The 22,117-nt window shown below is 40.8% G+C and overlaps 1 protein-coding gene across 1 annotated transcript in view; it reads right to left on the bottom strand.

Annotated features, from left to right (window-relative positions):
- Window positions 1–22,117, bottom strand: part of TMTC1 (transmembrane O-mannosyltransferase targeting cadherins 1) — a 1,415,052-nt gene that overhangs the window by 135,273 nt on the left and 1,257,662 nt on the right. Inside the window, exon 14 of the mRNA XM_085652351.1 lies at window positions 3,551–3,653. Within this exon, the coding sequence (XP_085508477.1) occupies window positions 3,551–3,653 (103 nt within the window). The remainder of the gene's footprint in view (window positions 1–3,550; window positions 3,654–22,117) is intronic.

Below are 22,117 nucleotides of genomic sequence, written 5' to 3' on the forward strand. Positions count from 1 at the left end.
GGTGGATATTTCACTCGTAAAAAACCAATGAAATTCCCCCGTTATAGTTAGTTTAGATAACTATAACTCACGCACCCGCAATCCACTGCTCATGACGTCACATATTACATCACTCATGACATGGTCAGTGGCATCACTCATGACATCACTGATGACATCATCCTTGTGATAGAGTGGCGGTTGCGCGAGTTATAGTTATCTGAACTAACTATAACGGGGGAATTTCATTGGTTTTTTACGAGTGAAATATCCACCTAACGGTTTTTTAAATGCTAATTTATTTATGTATTATTTTTTTTTTATATATTTATTTTACAATAAACTACGTATTAAAAAATGTTAGTTTTTTTTTCACCGTGCGCGCACGTTGCGTACACCCCCGCGATTTAAAAAAAATATATATATATTTTTCTGCCTTCGGGGTCCTTCAGGGACCCCCTGACAAAGGCTAGGGGGTCAGGAACTCTCTACCCTGCCCCCTTTCCACGTTCGCCACCTTCCTTTTTCACTCTCGCACTGAAAACAAACAAAATGGCGGCCGACACTTCCTGATTTCGACCGATTCGAACGTTGACTAACATGTAACCACCAATTAGAATTACGCTCGCGTACGTTAGGGTGCTCGCACGGTGCGCGCACGGTGCGCGCACCCTGCGCGCGTATAGATATTGATATGCTTTTAAATGCTATTTTCTCAAGAAATACTGAACAGATTTACACCAGACCTGCAAAAGGCACTTCCTTGACCTTATGGCTACCTCTCTGCCAAATTTCAAATAATTCTGTTAAGCCGTTCGGGCTGTAGCTGTGTCTAAAGGTCCTAGGGAAAAATGCATGGGGAAAACGCGTTTTGGGACCCCCCTTTTTTCTCGGCCCCCGCTTGACGAATCACCCCGAGACTTTCAGGGTAGGAGTTGAACGGAGCGCCCCATTAGTTTTGAAAATTTCGCGAGGATCCGTCAACCGGCGCCAAAGAATTTTGAGATTTCCTATGGAAACACGGTCCTAACTATAACTATCTACTGGCGACCGCCAGTAGATAATATATATATATATATATATATATATATATATTCACTGAAAAAACCATAGGTTTCACACATGTTATAGTTAGCTGGACATTTTACTGATAAAAAACCAATGAAATTCCCCCGTTATAGTTACTGCAGGCAACTATAACTCACGCGACCGCAATCCTCTGCTGATGCTAATACTGTATTTAGACACTTATTTGCCCATGTCTTCTTCCATTAAATTTTAGCTTTACATATATTACAAATATTTTTTTTTCATAAAGACACATATGTCATCAGCAGAAGATTGCGGTCGCGTGAGTTATAGTTGCCTGCAGTAACTATAACGGGGAAATTTCATTGGTTTTTTATCAGTAAAATGTCCAGCTAACTATAACATGTGTGAAACCTATGGTTTTTTCAGTGAATTTGCAAGGTTTTTTAAATGCTAAGTTACTTTACGCCATTCGTGGCGTGCGCGCACAGTTAACGCAGTTCGTTCCGTGCGCGCACGGTGCGCTTCGCGCACCGTGCGCGCACAGTGAGCACGCGGTGCGCTTCGCGCACCGCGCGCCCACTTTACGCAGTGGTCACGCGGTGCGCTGCGCGCACCGCGTGCCCACGTTAAGCGGGATGGGCCATGTACGCACGATGCGCTTCGCGCACCGTGCGCACATGGGGGACATATTTTGCGCATCTTTGTGAAATGTATTCTTTGTTAACTTCTTACATGTTTTATGCCATACACAAATGGTGCCCCTCGGGCACCATTTGCACACGGGGTGGGGAGAATGTGGATAATTTTTTTTTTTTTACATTTTTTTACCGTACGCGTACGGTAAGTGTAACCGGCGATTTTCCGAAAAAAAAAATTGGGGTTTTTTTGGGCTTGGGGGTGGTTTGGGGACCCCTGTATCAATGCTGGGTGGTTAGGATCTCATGAAACTGCCTCTTTACACATTTTTGGGGTTCGTTTTTGCTGCCCAACTCAGGAAGCGAGAGAGAAAATGGCGGCCGCCGCTTCCTGGTTTCGACCGATTCGAATGTTTACTAAGATCTAAGAGCCAATCAGAATCGCACTCGCACACGCCACCGTACGCGTACGGTAAGCTTACGGTAAGCGCACGGTAAGCGCACCGTAAGCTGCCACAGATATATATATTGATTTAAAGGCTATTTTCTCAGAATCTACTGAACAGATTTAAACCAAACCTACAAAAGGCACTTCCTTGACCTGGGGACTACCTCTCTGCCAAATTTCATTAAATTCTGTTCAGCCGTTCGGGCTGTAGCCCTGTCTAAAGGTCCTATGGAAAAATGCATGGGAAAAACGCGTTTTGGGACCCCCTTTTATCTCAGCCCCCGCTTGACAAATCCCCCCGAGACTTTCAGGGTAGGAGCAGAGCGTAGCGCCCCACCTATTTTGAAAAATTCGCGAGGATTCGTCGACCGGCGCCAAAGTTATTCAAAATAGAATGTTGCGGATTTCCCATGGAAACGTGGTCCTAACTATAACTACCTACTGGTGACCGCCAGTAGGTAATATATATATATATATATATATATATATATATATTTAGAACCGATGTTTGTATGGAAATAAACTAAGCGAAAATACCTGTACCAGCGCATTTGTGTCCGTGTCTTGCAGCAACACCGGCTGGTGTTGCGAAAGGAGGAGTGGATATATATATATATATATATATATATATATATATATATATATATATAAATATATATATATGTATATATATATATATATATATATATATATATATATATATATGTATATATATATATATATATATATGTATATATATATATATATATATATATATATATTTATATATATTAACAGGTCGCTAATGCCACATTTTTGCCTGTGAGTCAAAGTAAAGTTGCGATTATCCAATGTATTGGTACCCAATGTAATGAACTCAGAGGGATAGAAGGTTAAGTTAACCTTGAGGGATGAAAGCACGTGTCCCGGAGATTACGGCAGATGCGAGCTACAAACGCTTCGCTCAATGAGCTGCCTTTCCAGCTATATTTGTATAATTATTCTAAGAAGACATAAGCATATGTTTCATTATTGCCACGAAAAAAAGTTAAGTCGGTATTCAGAACAGCTGAGCTATTTTTGTGATTTGCAAATAGCATTTCTCAGCACGTCACGGATTGCAATCGCTCTCACGGCAGTAAAAGAAATCAGGTGTGATGAATTGCAGCCCTTGGTCTATCTTACACAACAGAAGGGCACTTTACATTCTGGAAAGTGATACAAATGGCTGTGAGAAATCATCAGTGAGACATAAAAGGAAACACTGGAGCTTTCAATGGAGCAGATGCCATCAACCTTGCAGGGCGAGTAGGATTCATTGTAGGCAGAGAACCCAATCGGAGGCATCAATTTACCTGGTCGGGACTAATCCGCCTCGCAGCACATGACAGGGACATTATTTATTTTGTATTCTCTTTATAATTAGGTAGTTTATGCATTTTTATACTATGCCAGATTTAACTCAGCAAAAACTTACCAGTGTCAACTAAGAAAACTCCATAGTTGTTGTGTAAATCAGAGCTTTCTGGACACTTCTCTATGCCAGCCTGGTAAACTTCTTCTGCTTCTTTAAATTTGTCCTTTAACAGAGACAAAACAAAGAAGAATTTAAATTTGAAGTAATACATTCCACAAACGTGTTATGGTTATAAAAATAGAAAAGAATAAAACATAAACAGTAGACAAAATGATGCATAAAACAGTAAACAGTCAACAAATTGTGTGCGACAATGAAATACTAGGAAAATGTTACCCTGTAAGCATCTGTTCATGGCATGCTTTGCTGTAGATTCACATGCTGCATATACTACTGCCATCTAGTGTTGGGCCCAGATGAGTGTAAGTTGCTTTTCTTCAAGAAGTCTTTCTAGTCACGAGTTAGTGTGACTCCTCGTCTTGTTGGGAATACACATGTTTATCTACTCCATTGTTTTCTGGCACAACGGGTAAGGATGGAATGTGGAGTTTCAGATAATATACTATCAAACTGCTCTATGGAAATCTGCCCGAGAGTCGCCTCGGATCATAATCCTATAATATTAACATTTACTAACCAACAGAGCTACAAAAAACCAAGGCCATTTACATTTCCACGGCATCTTTTGTCTAATAAGGACTACATTCTACAGTTAAAAGCACATTTAGTGGAGTTTATTTCATTTAACATAAATTCTGCTACATCCAGTACAGTGTGGGACACGGTTAAAGCAAGCATTCGAGGTTTTACACAGCATTATGTTCTCAACCAGAACTCACAATATAAACTTAGCCTGGATGTTTTGGTTAATGCAGTAAGTACATTAGAAAAACAACTCTCATTGGCTCTGACTCAAGGCTCATCAAACATAGTAGATATATGCCAAAAATTTGCCAGTTCTAAACTTAATATAAAAACAAGGCTTATGGAAAAAAATGCGGTTAGCTTACATAAGTACCATCTCTCTCAGTATGAGAGCGGTGATAGGGTAGGTAAAATTCTTGCGTATAATGTAGCGGATGGCAAGTCTAGAACTCTTGTAAAAGAAATCAAGGGCCAAAATAATACAGTATATACTCAACCAGAGCAGGTCCTGGAACAATTTGTTATATTTTATCGAGCACTATATACCCCAGAGGACTGTCCGACTACGAATCAGATTCAAGAATATTTAGATACGAATTTAGGTAAGGACCAACGGTATGAAGGATTCGAGTTGCTCTCTGCTAATATCTCCGAGCTAGAAATCAGCCTGGCCATTAATTCACTTCCCCCTGGTAAAGCTACTGGGGAGGACACTATCCCACTTGAAATATATAAACTATGTTCAGAGGAACTCATACCCTTACTATCTACCGTGGTAAATCTTATAGGTAGTACTGGGAAAGCCCCTGAATCTTGGAACACAACTCGGATTGTTTTTTTTTTAAAAAAAAGGTAAACCAGGAGACCAATGTGGGTCTTACCGACCCATTTCTTTAATCAACGCAGACGCTAAAATCTTTGCCAAGGTATTGGCCACACGACTAGCTCCATTCATACCGCATTTGGTGACTCCCTTTCAACATGGCTTTGTTATGGGAAGAGATACTACTTCCCATATCAATACAGCTATTACGGCATTTGATGTGGCTGGGATTAGCTCAACCCCACTTGGTATGATACTCTTGGACACCGAAAAGGCGTTTGACCGAGTGGGGTGGGACTACCTTTGGTCCACACTGATTACTATGGGTTTTACTGGTCAATACCTTAAATGGCTACAGGCTTTATACGACTCCCTAAAGGCTAAGCTTAGCTATGCGGGGTTAACCTCGCTTAGCTTTCCAATCTCTCGTGGAACACGTCAAGGGTGTCCACTTTCACCCTTGCTTTTCGCGCTATCTCTGGAACCTTTTTTAACAGCTTTACAAGCTCACCCCAAAATTATTCCTTTTACATATGGCCAGACTATGCTAAAAATTACGGCATATGCCGATGATATAGCGGTCTATTCCTCTAATGTATCTGAAGCTTTATTGGGTATTATTGATGAGGCTAATAAATTCGGGTCTGTGTCCGGCTATAAACTTAACACGCATAAGACACAGGTTATCTTGAACTACAAACCGCCTACTCCAATCTTAGGTACTTCCCAAATAGCTACTTATCTTGGCATTAAAATTTCTTCTAATATCAATGATATAGTTACTTTGAATTACGATGATCTTCTTAAAGAAACGGCTACAACATTAAAAAGATGGCATAAGGTACCCCTTAATATCATAGGTCGAATTAACCTAATTAAAATGAACATACTACCCAAATTTCTATATTTATTTAGGTCCATACCTCTTTATGTAAATAACTCCTACTTTGAGCGATTGGATGGGATTCTTAGTAGATATATTTGGGGATATTAAAGGGCTCGCAGGTCAATTAACTTACTTAAACTGCCCTATCACAAAGGCGGTCTTAATTGCCCTGATTTTAGATTATACTTTTTTTCAGCTTTCCTTAGTCGTCTGCGTAGTCTGTTTATTCGTAATAAGAACACATATTTTTGTTATCAACTATCGTTAGGTGAGGATTCTAATATGTTCTTAGCCAAAATGAACGATCCAAACTACTTTAAACGAGTTAAATTTAAGACTTCCAAAGACAGTTTTAAAATCTGGCAACTGATTTTGACTAAATGCAATACGACGCTCTATCATCCTCAACTATCTTTATGGGTAAACCCAGGTCTCCCAGGAATATTTCACGATGGGTCATTTAAAATTTGGGAAAATGCTGGAATAAAAACACTTGGTGACTTATATGGCAAGGATGGTCTTCTGACCTTTGAGACTCTTAGTAGACTTTACAAACTACCTGAAACATCACGCTTTAAATATATACAGATTCATGACTTTCTTATTCACAAAATGAAGCTTTTGAATATCTTTGACTCTGATATCTGGGAATGTCTTTACTCCAGCAAGTATAGGTCATTTATTAGTGTTGGATACGGTGTCTTAACTCTATATAAACCTGATGATTGTGGGAAAATAGCAGCGAAATGGAGCTCTCGACTAGGCCTAAATATTACAGCTACTCAAATCTCTACATCTATCTGTAATACAAATCGTATAATTCACTCTTCCAGCTTGAGGTTACAGTATTATAAAACTATTTGTCAGTTATATTATACTCCCGAAAGACTTTTTAAGTGGTATAGTAATAGTACTGATAACCAACGGACTAGTTGCCCTAAGTGTGACCTCCCTGCTGCAAGTTTAGAACATATGCTGTTTACTTGCCCTAGACTTGCGGAATTCTGGACTAAGGTTCAACAAGGAATGGTTTCGATTTTGTCTAGACCAGTAATACTTAACTTAACTAATGTATTGCTCGGTATCCAGAATTACAGTAACTCACCAGTAGATTCACATTCAGATCTCTTCAATATCTTAATTGGTTGTGCTAGACTGACTCTAGCTCGAACTTGGATCGCAAGTAACTCACCACAAGTGATGGACTGGTGGATTTTGGTTAAAGAAATATATATTATGGAATCCTCACTAGCTAAAATCAGAGGAGCAAAATCCTTACAGAAGCTAGATAGTATCTGGGGGTCCTCATTTATTTGAACTCCTCTGAAAGTTGTATATATACATACATTTATCTATATATGTATATATATAATTTTTTTGTTTTCTTTTTTTTTTTGGCTTTATTCTTTCTTGCTGTTTGCTATACCTGCTATCTGAATTAAAGTGACCTTTTCATTTATGAAATCTACTTTGACATTTATATTTATGTCCTGCAAGTCATACTGATATGAATATGTAAAACATTTTTTTTTTTTGTACTTTTAAATGTACTGTCGATTTGACCTCTTATCCTGATCTCAATAAAAAAGATTAAAAAAAAAAAAAAAAGGAATGTGGAGTGAAAGAAGTATAGAGAGATGTCCATGCAAAAGAGGAAAAATAAGATAGTAAAGGAGATTACAAACAGCCACAGGTGTCCGGCGACGAGGGTGGGCGCATGTGATTCTACATCACTAAATGCCACAAACAGATGCTTACAGGATAACATTTTCCATTTGAGGTAGTTGTGGCTGTACATGTGCATAGACTGTAAAGAAGTCCCCCCAAAAAGCGGTGGCTAGCCTGTGGGTGTTGTGGTGGATTGAAAAAGGGTAGGAAGTACTGCTTGACCAACATTAGCTTGTTGGCGCACCAGTATATCCACAATGGATTGTTTTGTGAAAGTGTAGAATATGGACCAGGTAGCTGGTTTGAATATGTCAGCTAATGATATGTTCCCCAGGAAGGCCAAAGAGGCCCCCTTCTTCCGAGTGAAGTGAGTTCTAGGAAGAGTGAGCAGAGTCCTCTTAGCTTTAGCATGTCTGGATGCATTTGATGATCCATCTAGCAATGCTTGATTTGGATAAAGCCTTCCTTGTGTGTTGTTTAGAGAAAGCGACAAAGAGTTGCTTTGTTTTTCTAAATGGTTTAGTTCTATCTTTGTATTACATGAGGCCTGTCTTTACATCCAAAGTATGGACAGCTCATTCTGCAACCAAATCAGGTTGTGGGAAAAACACAGAAAGTTGTATAAACTGGTTAAGGTGGAATGGAGATACCACCCTAGGGTAAAATTCGAGATTGGTACGTAGGAAAACACTATCTCTATGAACTTGGAAGAAAAGGTCTCCCTGGGTTAATGCCTGTAGCTCACGGACACGCCTGAGTGAAGTATAGCAACAAGGAATGCCACCTTCCAAGAGATGAATTGAAGGGGACAGGAGTGGATGGGCTGAAATGGAGGGTCCATGAGCCTTGTAAGTACAATGTTAAGATTCCACGTCGGGCCAGAGAAATCGCTGACCTTGATGCAGAGTTTATCCAGAAATGAAGCCAACCACTTCAGGACCTTCCCTGTAACACCAGCCTCTTCCAGTTGGCGGAGAAGGGTAGGGTAAGGAGACCATATCGAAAGCAGCATTCAGGTCTAGTGCTGCTGATCCACCCTGGTCTAGGACCACCTTCAGGTCCTCTGTTGCCCTTAGAAGGACTGTCTCTGTACTACAGCCCATTTAAAAACCTGTCTGGTGAGGGTGAAGAATATTGTTTGTTTCTAGTTGATTGGTGATGTACGTGTTGATTAATTTCTCTAGTATTTTGCTAACACCAGGTAGAAGGGAGATGGGTCTGTAAATTTCTATTATATCAGGATCCAGATTAGATTCCTTTAACAATGGTAGGATGATGGCTTGTTTCCATTCTGCCGGAAACTACACCGCTTCAGGGAAAGATTAAACAACTCCGTCAGAGCAGTAATCATTGTGATGGCTCCCTTCAATAGGATGTATATTGAAGCTGTGTCAAATGGAGAGCCTGATTTAATTGAGGTGGCCACGGCCATGACATCCTCTATAGTAGGTTGCAGAAAAGTAGCGAGTAACGTTTTGATGTCTAAGTCTCTAGACCTGTTATCTAAATTATCCCTGTAGTCTGCCGAGCACTTGGCTTCGGTGCTGGGAGTTTGGGCGGCACTAAGGCAGATAAAGTTGATGCCAAATCTGAAATCTGAAATCCCGCTTGAGCGAAGTAACAGCCATCGCCGGAGATGAAAAGAAAAGGTGGATGCAAACCTAAAATAGTACAGATGAAGGGGAGGAATCTGTGTAAACTGGATAGAGTACACTGTACTGTTGACCGGGAGCATGGAAACACACGTTCAAATCTGATGGCGGAAAGAAAACAATCTACAATGATGTTGATGACCATGCGCAATACCTACAAGAGGATGAGTCACAATACCTCGTGACTTGAAAAATGGATATGGACCCAACAATAGATGGCAGGAGAATGCATAGCATTTGTATTTACAGACACTCATTCCTCAAACATACATTTTAAGATGACTGTCCTGAAAGAGAAGAATAGAATGGGAACTAACAAGTAGGGCACTGAGGCAGAATGAGGATGTCGTCAAACACCAGAAAAACACAAGGAAATCACCAATCTTAGGAAAAAGAAAATTTGTGGGCTATCACAGGTGGTAATTGTACACTTGCTAATTATCATTTGCTTAGCTGATAGTAATTATGGGGTGTGCTATTTACATTCAGAGTTACGGACCCAGGCTTGATACCACAGTAATTGTAAATGTTTTCTCTCAGTCACATATGCACAAAATAGAAATGTGCATATCTGAATGACACTACATCTCCACAAACCTAGTCACATTCCAGTCTGCAATGAAAACCTTTGACCCATTCAGAATGTGAACCCCCAGACTAAGAAAATGCTGCAAAGCCACATTAATGGAAGTAATTCTGTGTGATATAAGTGCAAAATAAGAATAATGACAATTGCCACTATGGGATCCTACTGAATCAACTTGTTGGAGTACATTATTTAGACCAGGCCTCTCCAACGCGTAGCTTGTGAGCTACCGGTAGCTCTCACACTACCTGGAAGTAGCTATCCCGTATGTATACCAGCCTACTGAATTGGAACATTTTGCTTGGTTGAAATAATATTGCATGCCACAATTGTCTATTCAAGATGAAAATGCGTGTATTTTCAGAATTCATAAACTGACTTTTGGAGAGCAATGGATGAATTTCTAAAATATATTTAAAGCAAATTTTTTTAGTGTTAAATCATGTGGGAAGACTTATTGCTAATATTATTACATTTGTGCCAGGGGTACCACTCTGTGACTGGCTTGTATAGCTTACATACAAACAGACAAAACCTTTTTTATATTACTGCTGACAACTCTGCCTGATGCAGTGAGATGATTACTGCTACTAGTCTTGCATAAGGCGGTCACTAATGTAATCTTGTCTGACGTGGTCATTAGTACAACACTAATTATAATAGTAGCTCGTGATGATTTTAATTGAACATAATAGCTTTTATTACACAAAAGGTTGGAGACACCAGATTTAGATTTGTTTGTTGGCCGGTTAATATTAGCTTTGCAAATAACTTAAATGTGGATCCAAATGTTAAATGATATACATTTTAATTTTTTTATTTTTATGAGCCATTTCACCAAGGTCAGAATACAAGATAGAAAATACAAGCAAAACACGGTGTACATGCAGACAGAACTGAGTGACATAATTTCTTAAAAGAGCTCGCCTTGTCAGAAGTCATCTGATCTTTTGATTTTATAATGTACCAAGGTCAGGATTTTAATGTACGGGGTTAAGGGTTTTAAAATTGTGTGTTTTTTTTATGTATTCACTTTTATGACCATTTTTAACGTTCGAATAAAACTAATTGATTGGTTGATTTATTGATTGAGTGAGATCATTGGTTGCAACCATATAACGAGTCCTTGTCCAAGATCAGATCTCCCAGGTCTGTCTTTCATTTCACTATAGTGCCTGGGATGACCACTGGAGCCTCTGTCTGTCTGGGTGAGTATAGTCTGAATACAAAGGGCCTGAATACGAGTCTGGCAGTCTGAAGACAGCCAGGCTCGGGGGGCACGACACCGGCAGTCCAACTGCTGTATTACAACTTTGGCCGTTGGACCACCACTGCAACACCACAACCGACAGGGAACCGTGTTTCCTAGTGGTCCCGCAGTGGCCAAGGGCTCAAAATATGCTGGTGGTGCCGCTGTTTAACAAATTAATAATGTCTCAACCGGTAATCATTGAGTTAGACAAGTACATTTAAGAAAACAATTAAATGCAAAGGAGGTAATAGGGGAGACCACAATAATTAGTAAAACTCAACTGGTATATTCGGAATGAAAGTAGTTATATCTGCAATACATTACATTGTATGCATAGGTAACCCAATAGTGGGTGTGCACATGGGTGCTCGTGAAAAAGTGAACGCCACAAGTGACAGGTAACAAAGGAGGAAAAAACTGTGGGAAAAGGTGCAAAATACAATGGTTGTTGGTCACAAAAACAGTCAACAGGTAGTTTGTCAAGACACAATTTAGCTGCTTTAGTATACCACAAAAGCTCCCACAAGTGCGCTGAATGGTTCACGGCGTTTCGACCTGTAAAATTTCATGTCATCATCAGGACCGGGTTACACAATTAAGATTAGTGCTGTGGAAGTTGCGAGGAGCCTTATATAATCAAGGCAAATCAAGTAAATAAGAGGCATACAGGCGAGTTCATTTTGGACAAAGGAATGCATGTATGAATGAAGGCCTGCGTTCTTTAGAGAGGCCAAAGATAAGTGGGGTAAGTACTGGACAAATCCAGTGAGTCAAAGGGCAGGTGAGCCAAGGCTTCAGCTTTAACGGGAGCGATCTGTGTTGAATTCATGCAGGTTCTCAATCTAGCGGAATAAATCCAGGAAAGGAGCCCAGCACGAGTCTGGGACAGAGATGAATGAATCATGCTATGCGCTGTCGCACTTCCATGCATGTTACAAGTTTCAGAACCGCCATCATTGTCATGGAGGTTCTACCTCCATGAAACTGCTGGCGGCAATGGTACAAAGGGGGCCCTACAGGGTCCCGTTATGCCTTATGCAGGGGGTGCATGCAGGGGGCACATGTTGTGCTCCCATGTGTGCATGCACCCCCTGTTCCAGCATGGAATAGACTTTCCAGTCCATGCTGTGCTGGAACGCGCTGTGGCTGACCCATGGCGCTGTCTTTCTAAGGCTCTCCTCTCAACCTTTAAAAATTCAGCAACGTGGGCCAGCCGACGCAGGACCAACATCCCAGATTACATCTTGTAATCTGGTGGGCGGCGGCGGTTGACTTTGGCGGTGAGCGACGGAGGCATGCCGCACCGGCCTCCGCACTGCCAAAGTCGTAATCATGCCCAGAGTGTTTTGGGGATGGCAAAGTATTATGTTAAACAATAAGACACCATTCTCTACCTCTCTACGATGCTTGCCTGTATTATGCACTCTGTAGAAGGGTATAAACTATAATAAATTAGCTGAAGGAGAAAGATCCCAGTTAGGAATTAGGCAGAATTAGGTGCAGAGACACAACGAGTTAATCCCCAAAAGCTGATCATGTAGACTCCGTTTTCAAGGTGAAATTCCATACAATATTCCCTTTCTCATGCAGATTCAAGCTCCCACTTATCACCTACTCTGAGCAGGTGCTTGATAGGTGCTGGGAGTGGCAAGATCCACTGTAAAGAGGGAGGGGCATGGTGAGGGTGAAAGTGGGCAGGAGAGGATGTGACCTAGCAGGACCATGTTCTCTTGCAAGGGAACAGTGTGGTGCCAGGCACCCGGACATGATGTACTTGCAGCCCAAGCCTAAACCATTTTTACCACCTGCACTTTTGGCTTGGTAAAATCAGATCTGGTGCTTTTACACCCGACAAATCTGGTTGCAGGGAAGTTGGGCTGAATTGTATCCCACTCAGCGATATCGCTATGCCCAGTTTGTAATCAGGGCCAAAATGTATATGTATTCTTCTATACACTTTTGCCAGCAGAAACCAGAGATTTGTAATAATTTTTAAGAAAAGTGGTACGTGTAATGCACAAACAGCTGAATTTTTATAAAAATTACTATTGGGAAAGCTCTTTCAGTTGAGGATTTTCAATGTGACCCAGCACTGACATGAACAGATGACCTTACGTCACACAAAGTCCCCATGCTTTACTATTTACTTATTACACAGATGACTTTACATTATGCTGAGTTTGCATGCTGCACTATCTACTGAAAATACAGATGACCTTACATCTTCCAGAAGCGGGGACACAAAAAAAGACAAGAAAAAAATTAAGAAAATTTCACTTCTCTGCTCCAACGGCCGCCGTCTTCCACCTGATCCTCGCGTCCTTGTCAGAAACAGGCTCCCCGCTCCCAATCCCAGTACTGCTGACATGCTGGGAATGCTATTCCCAGCATGTGAGCAGCGCTGTAATTGGTCTGAGGGCCTCGATTCAGTGCTCAGACATTGACTAGAAGCTGTTCATCTCGCTACCCAGCTGTACAAAACGGCTTGGTGGCGAAAGGCTAAGTGCGCATGATGGCTTGACCGGCCCCATCATGTGCATTTAGCAGTTCCCACCACTCCCCTCTCCTCCATGGTGCTGCAGCATCACTGTGGCTGCCCCCCACCCCGCCCCCTTCGGCTCTGCTGGCAGGCAGCTGTAGAACGCAAAATAAAATGATAATAAAACGTTTTATTATCATTTTATTTATGTCCTTGCCTCTGCTGACTTTCAGCAGAGGGGGCGACGCTCCTTCGCTATAACGGAGGAGCCACCACTGCCATCTCCTGATAGTGCAGTAAACCTTACATCATGTAAAGTTCCCATACTTCACCGTCTACTGATAACGCAGCTGATCTTACGTCAGTCAAAGTTCTCATACTTCATTATTTACTGATAATAAAGATGACCTTACATCATGAAGGGTTCGCCATGCTTTGCCATCTACTGATAATGTAGATGACCTTGCATCATGCCAAGGTCCTAACTTCATTATCTACTGATAATACAGCACAACATCCACTCAGAATTTTATTTGTATCCTTGTTTAGCACAGTGTACTGCACCTGTTTTATTCCTGTTTTAGTCCTTCTGCCCACTCAATATAATTATGAGCATTTTTTGCCTATGCTGAGCCTTCTTTGTCAGTGTTGCCACATGCTATTTAATTGTGTTTTATTCACGCAGCAGTAGGCGCTTGTGGTGCAGGTTGATGATTGAGCAAATGTTTTGGAAAGATGTGTAGAGGCACATTTTGTTGCATTGTAAAATAGCCCCATAAAGATGTTTTTGGATAATATAGAGAACAGCATTTTTTTCTCTTGCAAATGGAGTCTAGTCGATGCCCTATTTTGTGCATATGACACAGTTACATCAGCAAAGGTTTGAGTTGTGGAAGCCAGCAATATTTTAACATCGTGAAACTATTCAAGCTAATACTCTAGAAGGATATTCCATGGAGCATTGGTGTAGACAACTATTCTAATGCATTTTAATATAAACGTTACACAAATGGTACTGAATTGCTGACCGGCCTTACATGAGCCAGATTGTTGTAAGCACATCTAAGGGTTGATAGAATGTAACGTGTAGCTATCCTTCCATGTCTGACGAATTGCAGGTTGGTGGTTGTGCATACAGAATACATACTCTTCTCTTTTTAACACTAGAGGGCTGCTTGTATACATGGAATGAAGCACCTTGCTCTGCATAGGTTCTAAATACCTATGTATTCTGGAGTCTGCCAATGGCTGGTGACAGGCATGGTGACAGGCATGGTACCATCACCAGCATGACCATGGAACTTCATCAAGCCTTCAACATTGGAGGGTGTGATCAAAAGTTCTCACAGAACAGCAGGGATGGATTTTGGACGTCCTACACAGAATTATAGAAATGTATGCTAGAGCGATGTAATTATTGTCCTGTGGATGAATCATGTGACCCTCTGCTGACTCAATATAATCATATCATACTAAACCATTCTAATCTTATTTCACATATGAAAAAAATACTCCTAACTTAAGAATGGTTAGTACATGGTCCAATATCAGTGTTTGGTACAAACCTAAAGGTCTTGTAATGGAGCTCCCAATCTAGAAAATTCCCTGTATAAATATAGATTTATTTTCTCCAAAATACATTTATTGTGAGTAAACTAGTGATTGCTATAGACAGATTTCAGCAAATGCTTAATTAATTCAAAGCCTTTTATAACCTCAAGTACATTGAGAGACAGCCTAATATGCTACAGGATTGTTATGACAATTTACACAACTATATGTATAGAAGTCAAAATTGTCAGGGCGGAACTGCTGCTTAGATACATGTTAAGACTGTGCAAGGAGAAAACACAGCAAAGAGCTATGTTTATTAAGATTATCCAGCTGCTGCTATTATACCCACTGCTGGCGTACAAATAGGCTGCCTTGGTGCAGAGGTGAGTGTGGGCTATCTAGAATAGTGTTTATACTCGAAGCATACCCTCCAGTATAAATACTATGCCTAGGCAAGCACAAAAGAATCCCATGCACTGAATGTGTGTTGTTCAGTGCAGCATACAGGCAATGTATGTTTGTTTCGAAAAATAAACATATTTCCCCTTTTTAGCTTCTGCTTCAAGGACTCAATAGCTTTTGACGAAAAGCCCAGTCTGGCTATTTTGAAAGATTGGGCTTTGCATCAAAAGCAATGGGTGTTTGTGCTGATCAGCCCCAGAAATGACCCAGTAATGCTCCTTTGATGCAATGTGATGCAAAGCAACACAAAGATGTGTTTGCCCCTAAAAAGATAAATATGTTTTGCATTATATAGTTAATGCACTTAGGAGACTTTGTGTCGCTGCTTTTTGATGGCGCAATCCTTTAATAGTTCTGGATCTGTGTCTCTAGCATGATATGCTAAGGCTTCTAAACAGCACCCACTTCCTAAATAAATAGATATACCTCAGCAATTATATCATTCTGACAGCAAAGTAAAGACACAATGACTGTCAATTACACACTACAAGCCATGAAGCATTCGGAGCCTAATAAAAGACAACTATATTCCCAATTAACAAAATTGAAGGGAGGGAGGCGCGCACAACGAGACCCAAGATGGCTGCCTGGCTACGGAGTTCCAAGCTGCCTCGGACGCTGCCGACATAATTACAGCGGTTTTGCCACCGTTTTTCTTTTGAAGTGGGTGCCCTCTGCATTATGATTACCTGCTGATTGTGAAGCTGTTTTCTCCTCGCTGCTATGCTCAAGGCTGGACCCTAGCGGCCGACTTTTTTTTTTTCCCATCTTGAAGGTTTTCTCCTCAAAGCTTGGCGAATTTAGATCAGTGCTATTATTTTTGCATGATATTTGACTCGCTCTCTCCTTTTTGCCATATTGGATGTACTTTTTCACGAGGAGGAACAGTTTTTTAGAGGAATTTCCCTACCTATTGAGTGCTATATGCCCATTATTGTTTTTTACCTCAAAGGTCTTTCCTGGCTTTACCAATTCGGTTCATGGTCAGAAGCAAGAAGCTACTGCACTCTACCAAGAGACATACCAGAAGCGAACCCTTCTCCGGTTCTACTCATACTGTTCCTTCTATTAAGTGTCTGCATTCCTCTGGGGATATGGCTCAGTCTGCCTCATCTCGACCTGCGGCTTTGCCAATTTCTGCACCTGAAGTACAGCTACCATCTTCTGCCAATAAAGGGCTCAAGCAGGACCCTCCATCTCCACCTGAAGCTCTGTCTCCTGTTTCTTTGGACATTGTTTTGGAAAAAATACGTGCTCTGAGACCTTTTATTGAGGAAACAAATACTCGCCTACAGACTCTGGACAATAAATGGTCATCCATGGACTGTTGTTTATCCTTGGTGGAACAAGAGGTCAGCAACGTACAGGACTCATGTGCCAGAAGTACTGCTTAGGAGAGAGAGAGGTCTTGTCACTTAACAAGTCAGCTGAAAATCTCGAAAATAGAAATCAGCGCAATAATCTTCGTTTATATGGCCTTCCAGAGAGCATTGAGGGAGACGACCCTGTTACTTATTTTAGTACTTTTCTTCCACAGCTTCTGGACCTTCCTGCGTCGACCAAATTAAATATCCAATGTGCGCACAGACTGGGTCCACGTCTATCTTCCTCATCTGCTCCTTCAAAACCCTGCGGAGTAATTCTTTTATTTTTGAAATTCACTGATCTACTACAAGTCTTAAATGCAGCCAAGCTCAAGAAACAACTACTTTGGTCTGGCGCAAGACTGTTTTTATCTCTATGTCTCTATATCTACTGCTAAACGATGGAAGGAATTCCTAGATCTTCGCCCTGCACTTCACACTCTTGGTGCACCCTATGGCTTATTCCATCCTTGTCAGTTTAAGGGTACATTTCAGAACAAGACTTCTTTATTTTATGATCCTGTGATCTCAGGAAGTGTATTAATTCCCACTGTTTATCCTCGATGGAAACTGCTGGTCCCCCCTCTATCACTTGACTTTGATTGTTATCACTTGCAGCGTTTGATCTTGTTATCTGTTTTGTGATCTCATTGATTCTTTAATGTTATTGCAGGTTTCTTGTATTCCCTGTGCACTTTCTTCCTGTCCGTGTTATATGGCATCCTGGTGTGGTGCGTTGTCTCCTGTCAGATGTGCTATCTTCACTGTTTGTTGCCACTCCTTATTTTTCCTGTCTTCCTGTGACGGTACGTATTACAGTCGTCGGGTTCTGACATGCACTGTCTCTTCTTGTGGTATTTTTTCTTCCGTCTTCCGTCTTCCTTTCCTTTTCTACTTCTTTATACCTTTCCCTTTTAATGATATTATTGCACTGTTTTTCTTCTCCACTTTCTTCTTTTCCTATTTACTCTCTTCATTGTTTCGCTGTTGATCGTGTAGTTCTATATGTATTTTTGTCTTTTTTACATTCAGAGTTGTTTCTTGGAATGTGAAAGGTTTTATTAACCCTAATAAGAGACAGAGAATTTCATCCCATCTCACCTCCTACAATCCAGATATTATTTTTTTTTTACAAGAAACACATCTTAAGGAGTCAGAGGCATTAAAGATGAAAAGGGGTTGGGAAGGTTCTGTTTTAGTCTCTCCCACCCCCACCAAGAACAACGGAGTAATCATTTTATGTCATAAAAATTAAAATGTACAATTTTATCCCAGGAGACTGATTCTGAGGTGGTTGTTAGCTAAATTGCCCATTAATAATATTTCTTTGACGGTATTTAACGTATGTGGCCCGACCCAACTGGACTATTCATATTGGCCAAATGTTGCAAAAAAATGTACTCAATTTAAGGATGCATTTTTTTTTGAGGGGTGATTGCAATCACATTATTGATCCTTTTATCGCTTGTGAATCTCAAGTTTGCTTTATTCCCCATAAATGCCATAAACTGTTTTTCAATAACATATCTCAAGCACATCTTGCAAATGCATGGAGAATATGTCATCCTGAAGCAACAGACTTTTCTTTTTTCTCTCCATCTCATGGCTCCCTTTCTAGAGTAGATTATATCTTTCTTTCTAAATCTTTTACTCATAATCTTATTTCCTCCTCTATTGACCCTATTGTTATTTCTGATCATGCTACAGTTGTTGCTGATTTTGATTTGCTCCCTCCGCAGCACAGGTCCTCTCAATGGTGCTTTAATAATTCTCTTTTACAGGATCTGCTTTTTTCCTCTTCATTATCTCTTTTGCCGATTCATTTTTTCCGTTGAACACCTACACAAATCTCTCTCCTCATTTATTATGGCACTCTTATAAAGCCACATCTTGCAGATTATTTATAGACTATGGGCACCATAAGAATGGCAGGTGGACTTTGTCCGCCCGCCATCCTATCGTGGACTAGGACTGCCTGCCATTGGTGCGGGGGTCCTGTTGGTGACAGTAGGATGCACCCACCACACTAGCGGGCGCATCCTGCATACTTGACATTGTGGCGGGCGGTGCTCTCAGCACCGCCCGCCGCAATGCCAAGAAGGCATGTTGTGCTGTTACATGCACAATGTGGCAGGCACCGCGCGGTGCCTGCCATGTTGTGCATGGAATTGCATGGGGGTACCTATAGGTAGAATCGCTACGGGCCCCCAATGGCGAGAACCGCCTGCCTCCCAGACACCGCCACCATGTTAACAGCTTTTCCGCCCGGTAAGCAATCGGGCGGATTGCCTACCGGCGGAAAACCGGCGGGCGGTCTTTCCGTCCGCCGGGGTTCCCCCCGCCATGGTAATGTGGCGGGGGGAAATTGCTAGGCAGGCGGTGGTTTTTGGCGATCCGCCCGCTGTCCTAATGACCCTCTAAGTTTCTAAAAATAAGAAGTGGTCTCTTCAACAGCATAGACACTGGCTCATATTAAATGTTTGGAACACAAAATGTATACTTCTCCTTTTAATTCCATTCTGCAGGAGCTTGTACGTGCAAAGTTACACTTTAAGTAACTATAATGCTGCATCTATATTACTTCATTGTAGTGCACGCTACTATGGTGGACATAACAAAGTTGGAAAGCTTCTAGCTAATTACCTTAAATCTCAGAAGGATCTAGTCTTAGTTGATTCTATTCACTCTTCATATGGGAAGCTTATGTATAAAGATCAGGATATTTTAGAAGAATTCATTAAATTCTATAAAGATATATATACCCCAGAGTCTCCTTCTTCTCTTTCCCTTATTCAATCCTACCTAAACAAGATCCCTTCCTCTCCTCTCCTCATGCTCATCTTAATTTTTCTGCACTTGAATCTGATTTATCTCTTGCGGAAATATATAAAGCCTTAAAAGTACTCAAAATAGGTAAAACTCTAGGTTCAGATGGTTTTACGGTGCAATTTTATTTACATTTTTCCAACTTATTACTTCCTAATCTTCTACAACTTTTTCAATCCTTTTGTGTTTCCGGTAAAGCAGAAGGTACTCTTCAAGTAGCTAGGATCTGTTTGATTAATACGGAGGGTCGCCCTATCTTCCTGGTCAATGTGGACTATAAAGTGTTTGCTAAACTACTTGCTCTATGCTTGGAACCCCCATGCCACATTTGATTGGTAAAGAACAATGTGGCTTGTTAACCTCTTCAATGCCCGTGACGAGCTGGTCTCATCATGTGCCGCGGTTGCGCTGTGCCCATGACGAGACCAGCTCGTCATAAACCCCGCCCGCTAATACAACGGCCGGCACAGGGCGGGGAAAGGGGCGGGCACTGAAGGGGTTAAGGGCAGATTGACCTTGGATAACTCTTGGTTATTTTTTAATGTTCTGAATAAGACACCCTTTTTTTCTTCCTCCTAGGCCGCAGTTTCCATAGATGCAGAAAAAGTATTTGATAGGGAGGATTGGTCCTTTTTATTTTAGACTCTTTGCTGGAATGGTTTTGGTCCTAAGATTATCTCTCCTAACCCCTTGCTCTACACTGCCCCCATGTCCTTGGTATTAGTTAACGGCGTACATCTCAATGCTTTCCTCTACATTGTGGTGTTCACCAGGGTTGCTCCCTCTCCCTTCTTCTCTTTATTCTAGCTCTTGAACCCTTTCTTATCTTCTATTCATAATAAGGATTCTATTTCTGGATTTCCTTATGGAGATCTTCATTTGAAACTTTCTGCCTATGCGGATGACATTTTATTTTTTATTTCCAACCCAAAGGTTTCTATCCCCCTTTATTACAAGAAATCTCTGCTTTTTCTCTTGTTTCTGGCTATAAGATCAATTTGGATAAAACAGAAATTCTCCCTCTTACTAAATTTTGTACCCAGCAATCTTTTTCATCAACTAGATTTTTATGGAATTGATTCAAAATTAAGTATTTAGGAATTTGGTTTACTAATTCCATTTCAGCTTCAGTCAAACTAAATATGAAAGAAGTTCTTTCTCGTATTAACAATCTGCTTGGAATCCTCTATTTCTTTCTTGGTGGGGGTGTTTGGATTCCATTAAATGATGGTCACGCATATTCTATTGTACTTTCTATCTATGCTTCCTATTCATAGCCCTTCCATTTATTTTAAGAAAATACTCTCTCTTCTTTCCAAATTGTTTTGGAAAAATAAAAATAAAAGATCTAGATTTTCACAACTCCAGTGGGGCTGTTAACTTTCCTGATTTTTGAATCTATCATAAGGCTTTTTGCCTTTGCCTAGCCTCTAAATGGCTTCTCTCAGAATCCTCCCCCTTCACGCCTTTATGGCTCACTATTGAGCACTCCTTACTGGCTCCTTTCTCTACAAAAGTGGTACTGACCTTCTCTTCTAAGACTGTTCCTACTTTTCTCCCCCTATTTAAACATACGTGCTCCCTGTTGAGACCGCTCACCCAATTGAAGATTTCTTCTAGAGACTCCTTTTTGAATTCTCCGATCTGGCACAATCATCTCATTACTATTAAGAACAGACCTTTTTATTGGAAGTCCTGGCGATTGCGGGGATAATGTGGGTCCATGATCTATTTGATGGTGCAACTCCTTGTTCATTCCCTCAAGTTCAATCCATTTTTAAGTGTCCTTGTTCGTTTTAACACAAATTCTCCATTTTGATGGCAGCCATTGTCTCCCGATCCTGCTTGTGTTAAGAGTAAGGTGGAGCCTGCCTGGGAGGCAGATTTGGGTTGTGTTTAGAGCGATTTGGAGTCAATCACTTAAGCTTTCTAGATCTGCTTCTACTACTCAATCTATGTTCTTTCTATACCATAGGTTATATCTCATGCCTATATCTAAAGCTACATTTTCCTACAGAAATGACAAGAGCTGTTGGTCATGTGGCTTTCCTTCAGCTGATTTAATGCATCTCCTCTATCTTTGCCCTCCTGTTGCCTCCTTTTGGGAAAAAGTTTGGTCCTATATTTCCCTTATATTTAATTTACATAGTTCTCTCTCCAATGTTACTCTTTTCACAGGGAGTTTATTAGATACTTTGGGGTTGACTATACATGAACATAGTTTATTGGGCCTTATGCTAGCTTTAGACTTCCAACAAATTGCACTTAACTGGAAAGACTCTTTCCGTACAGAGTTGGTGGAATAATTTGTGTCATTACCATCGATTGGATATTGCTTTTGCCTCCTCCTGTAAACCCTTTGTTAATAGAGACCAATATTGGTTACCATTAACATCATATCTAAATAGGATTGTAAAATCAAAACTTTCT

The sequence above is a fragment of the Triturus cristatus genome, chromosome 4_1 (genome assembly GCF_964204655.1).
Source record: "Triturus cristatus chromosome 4_1, aTriCri1.1, whole genome shotgun sequence".
NCBI classification, from domain to species: domain Eukaryota; kingdom Metazoa; phylum Chordata; class Amphibia; order Caudata; family Salamandridae; genus Triturus; species Triturus cristatus.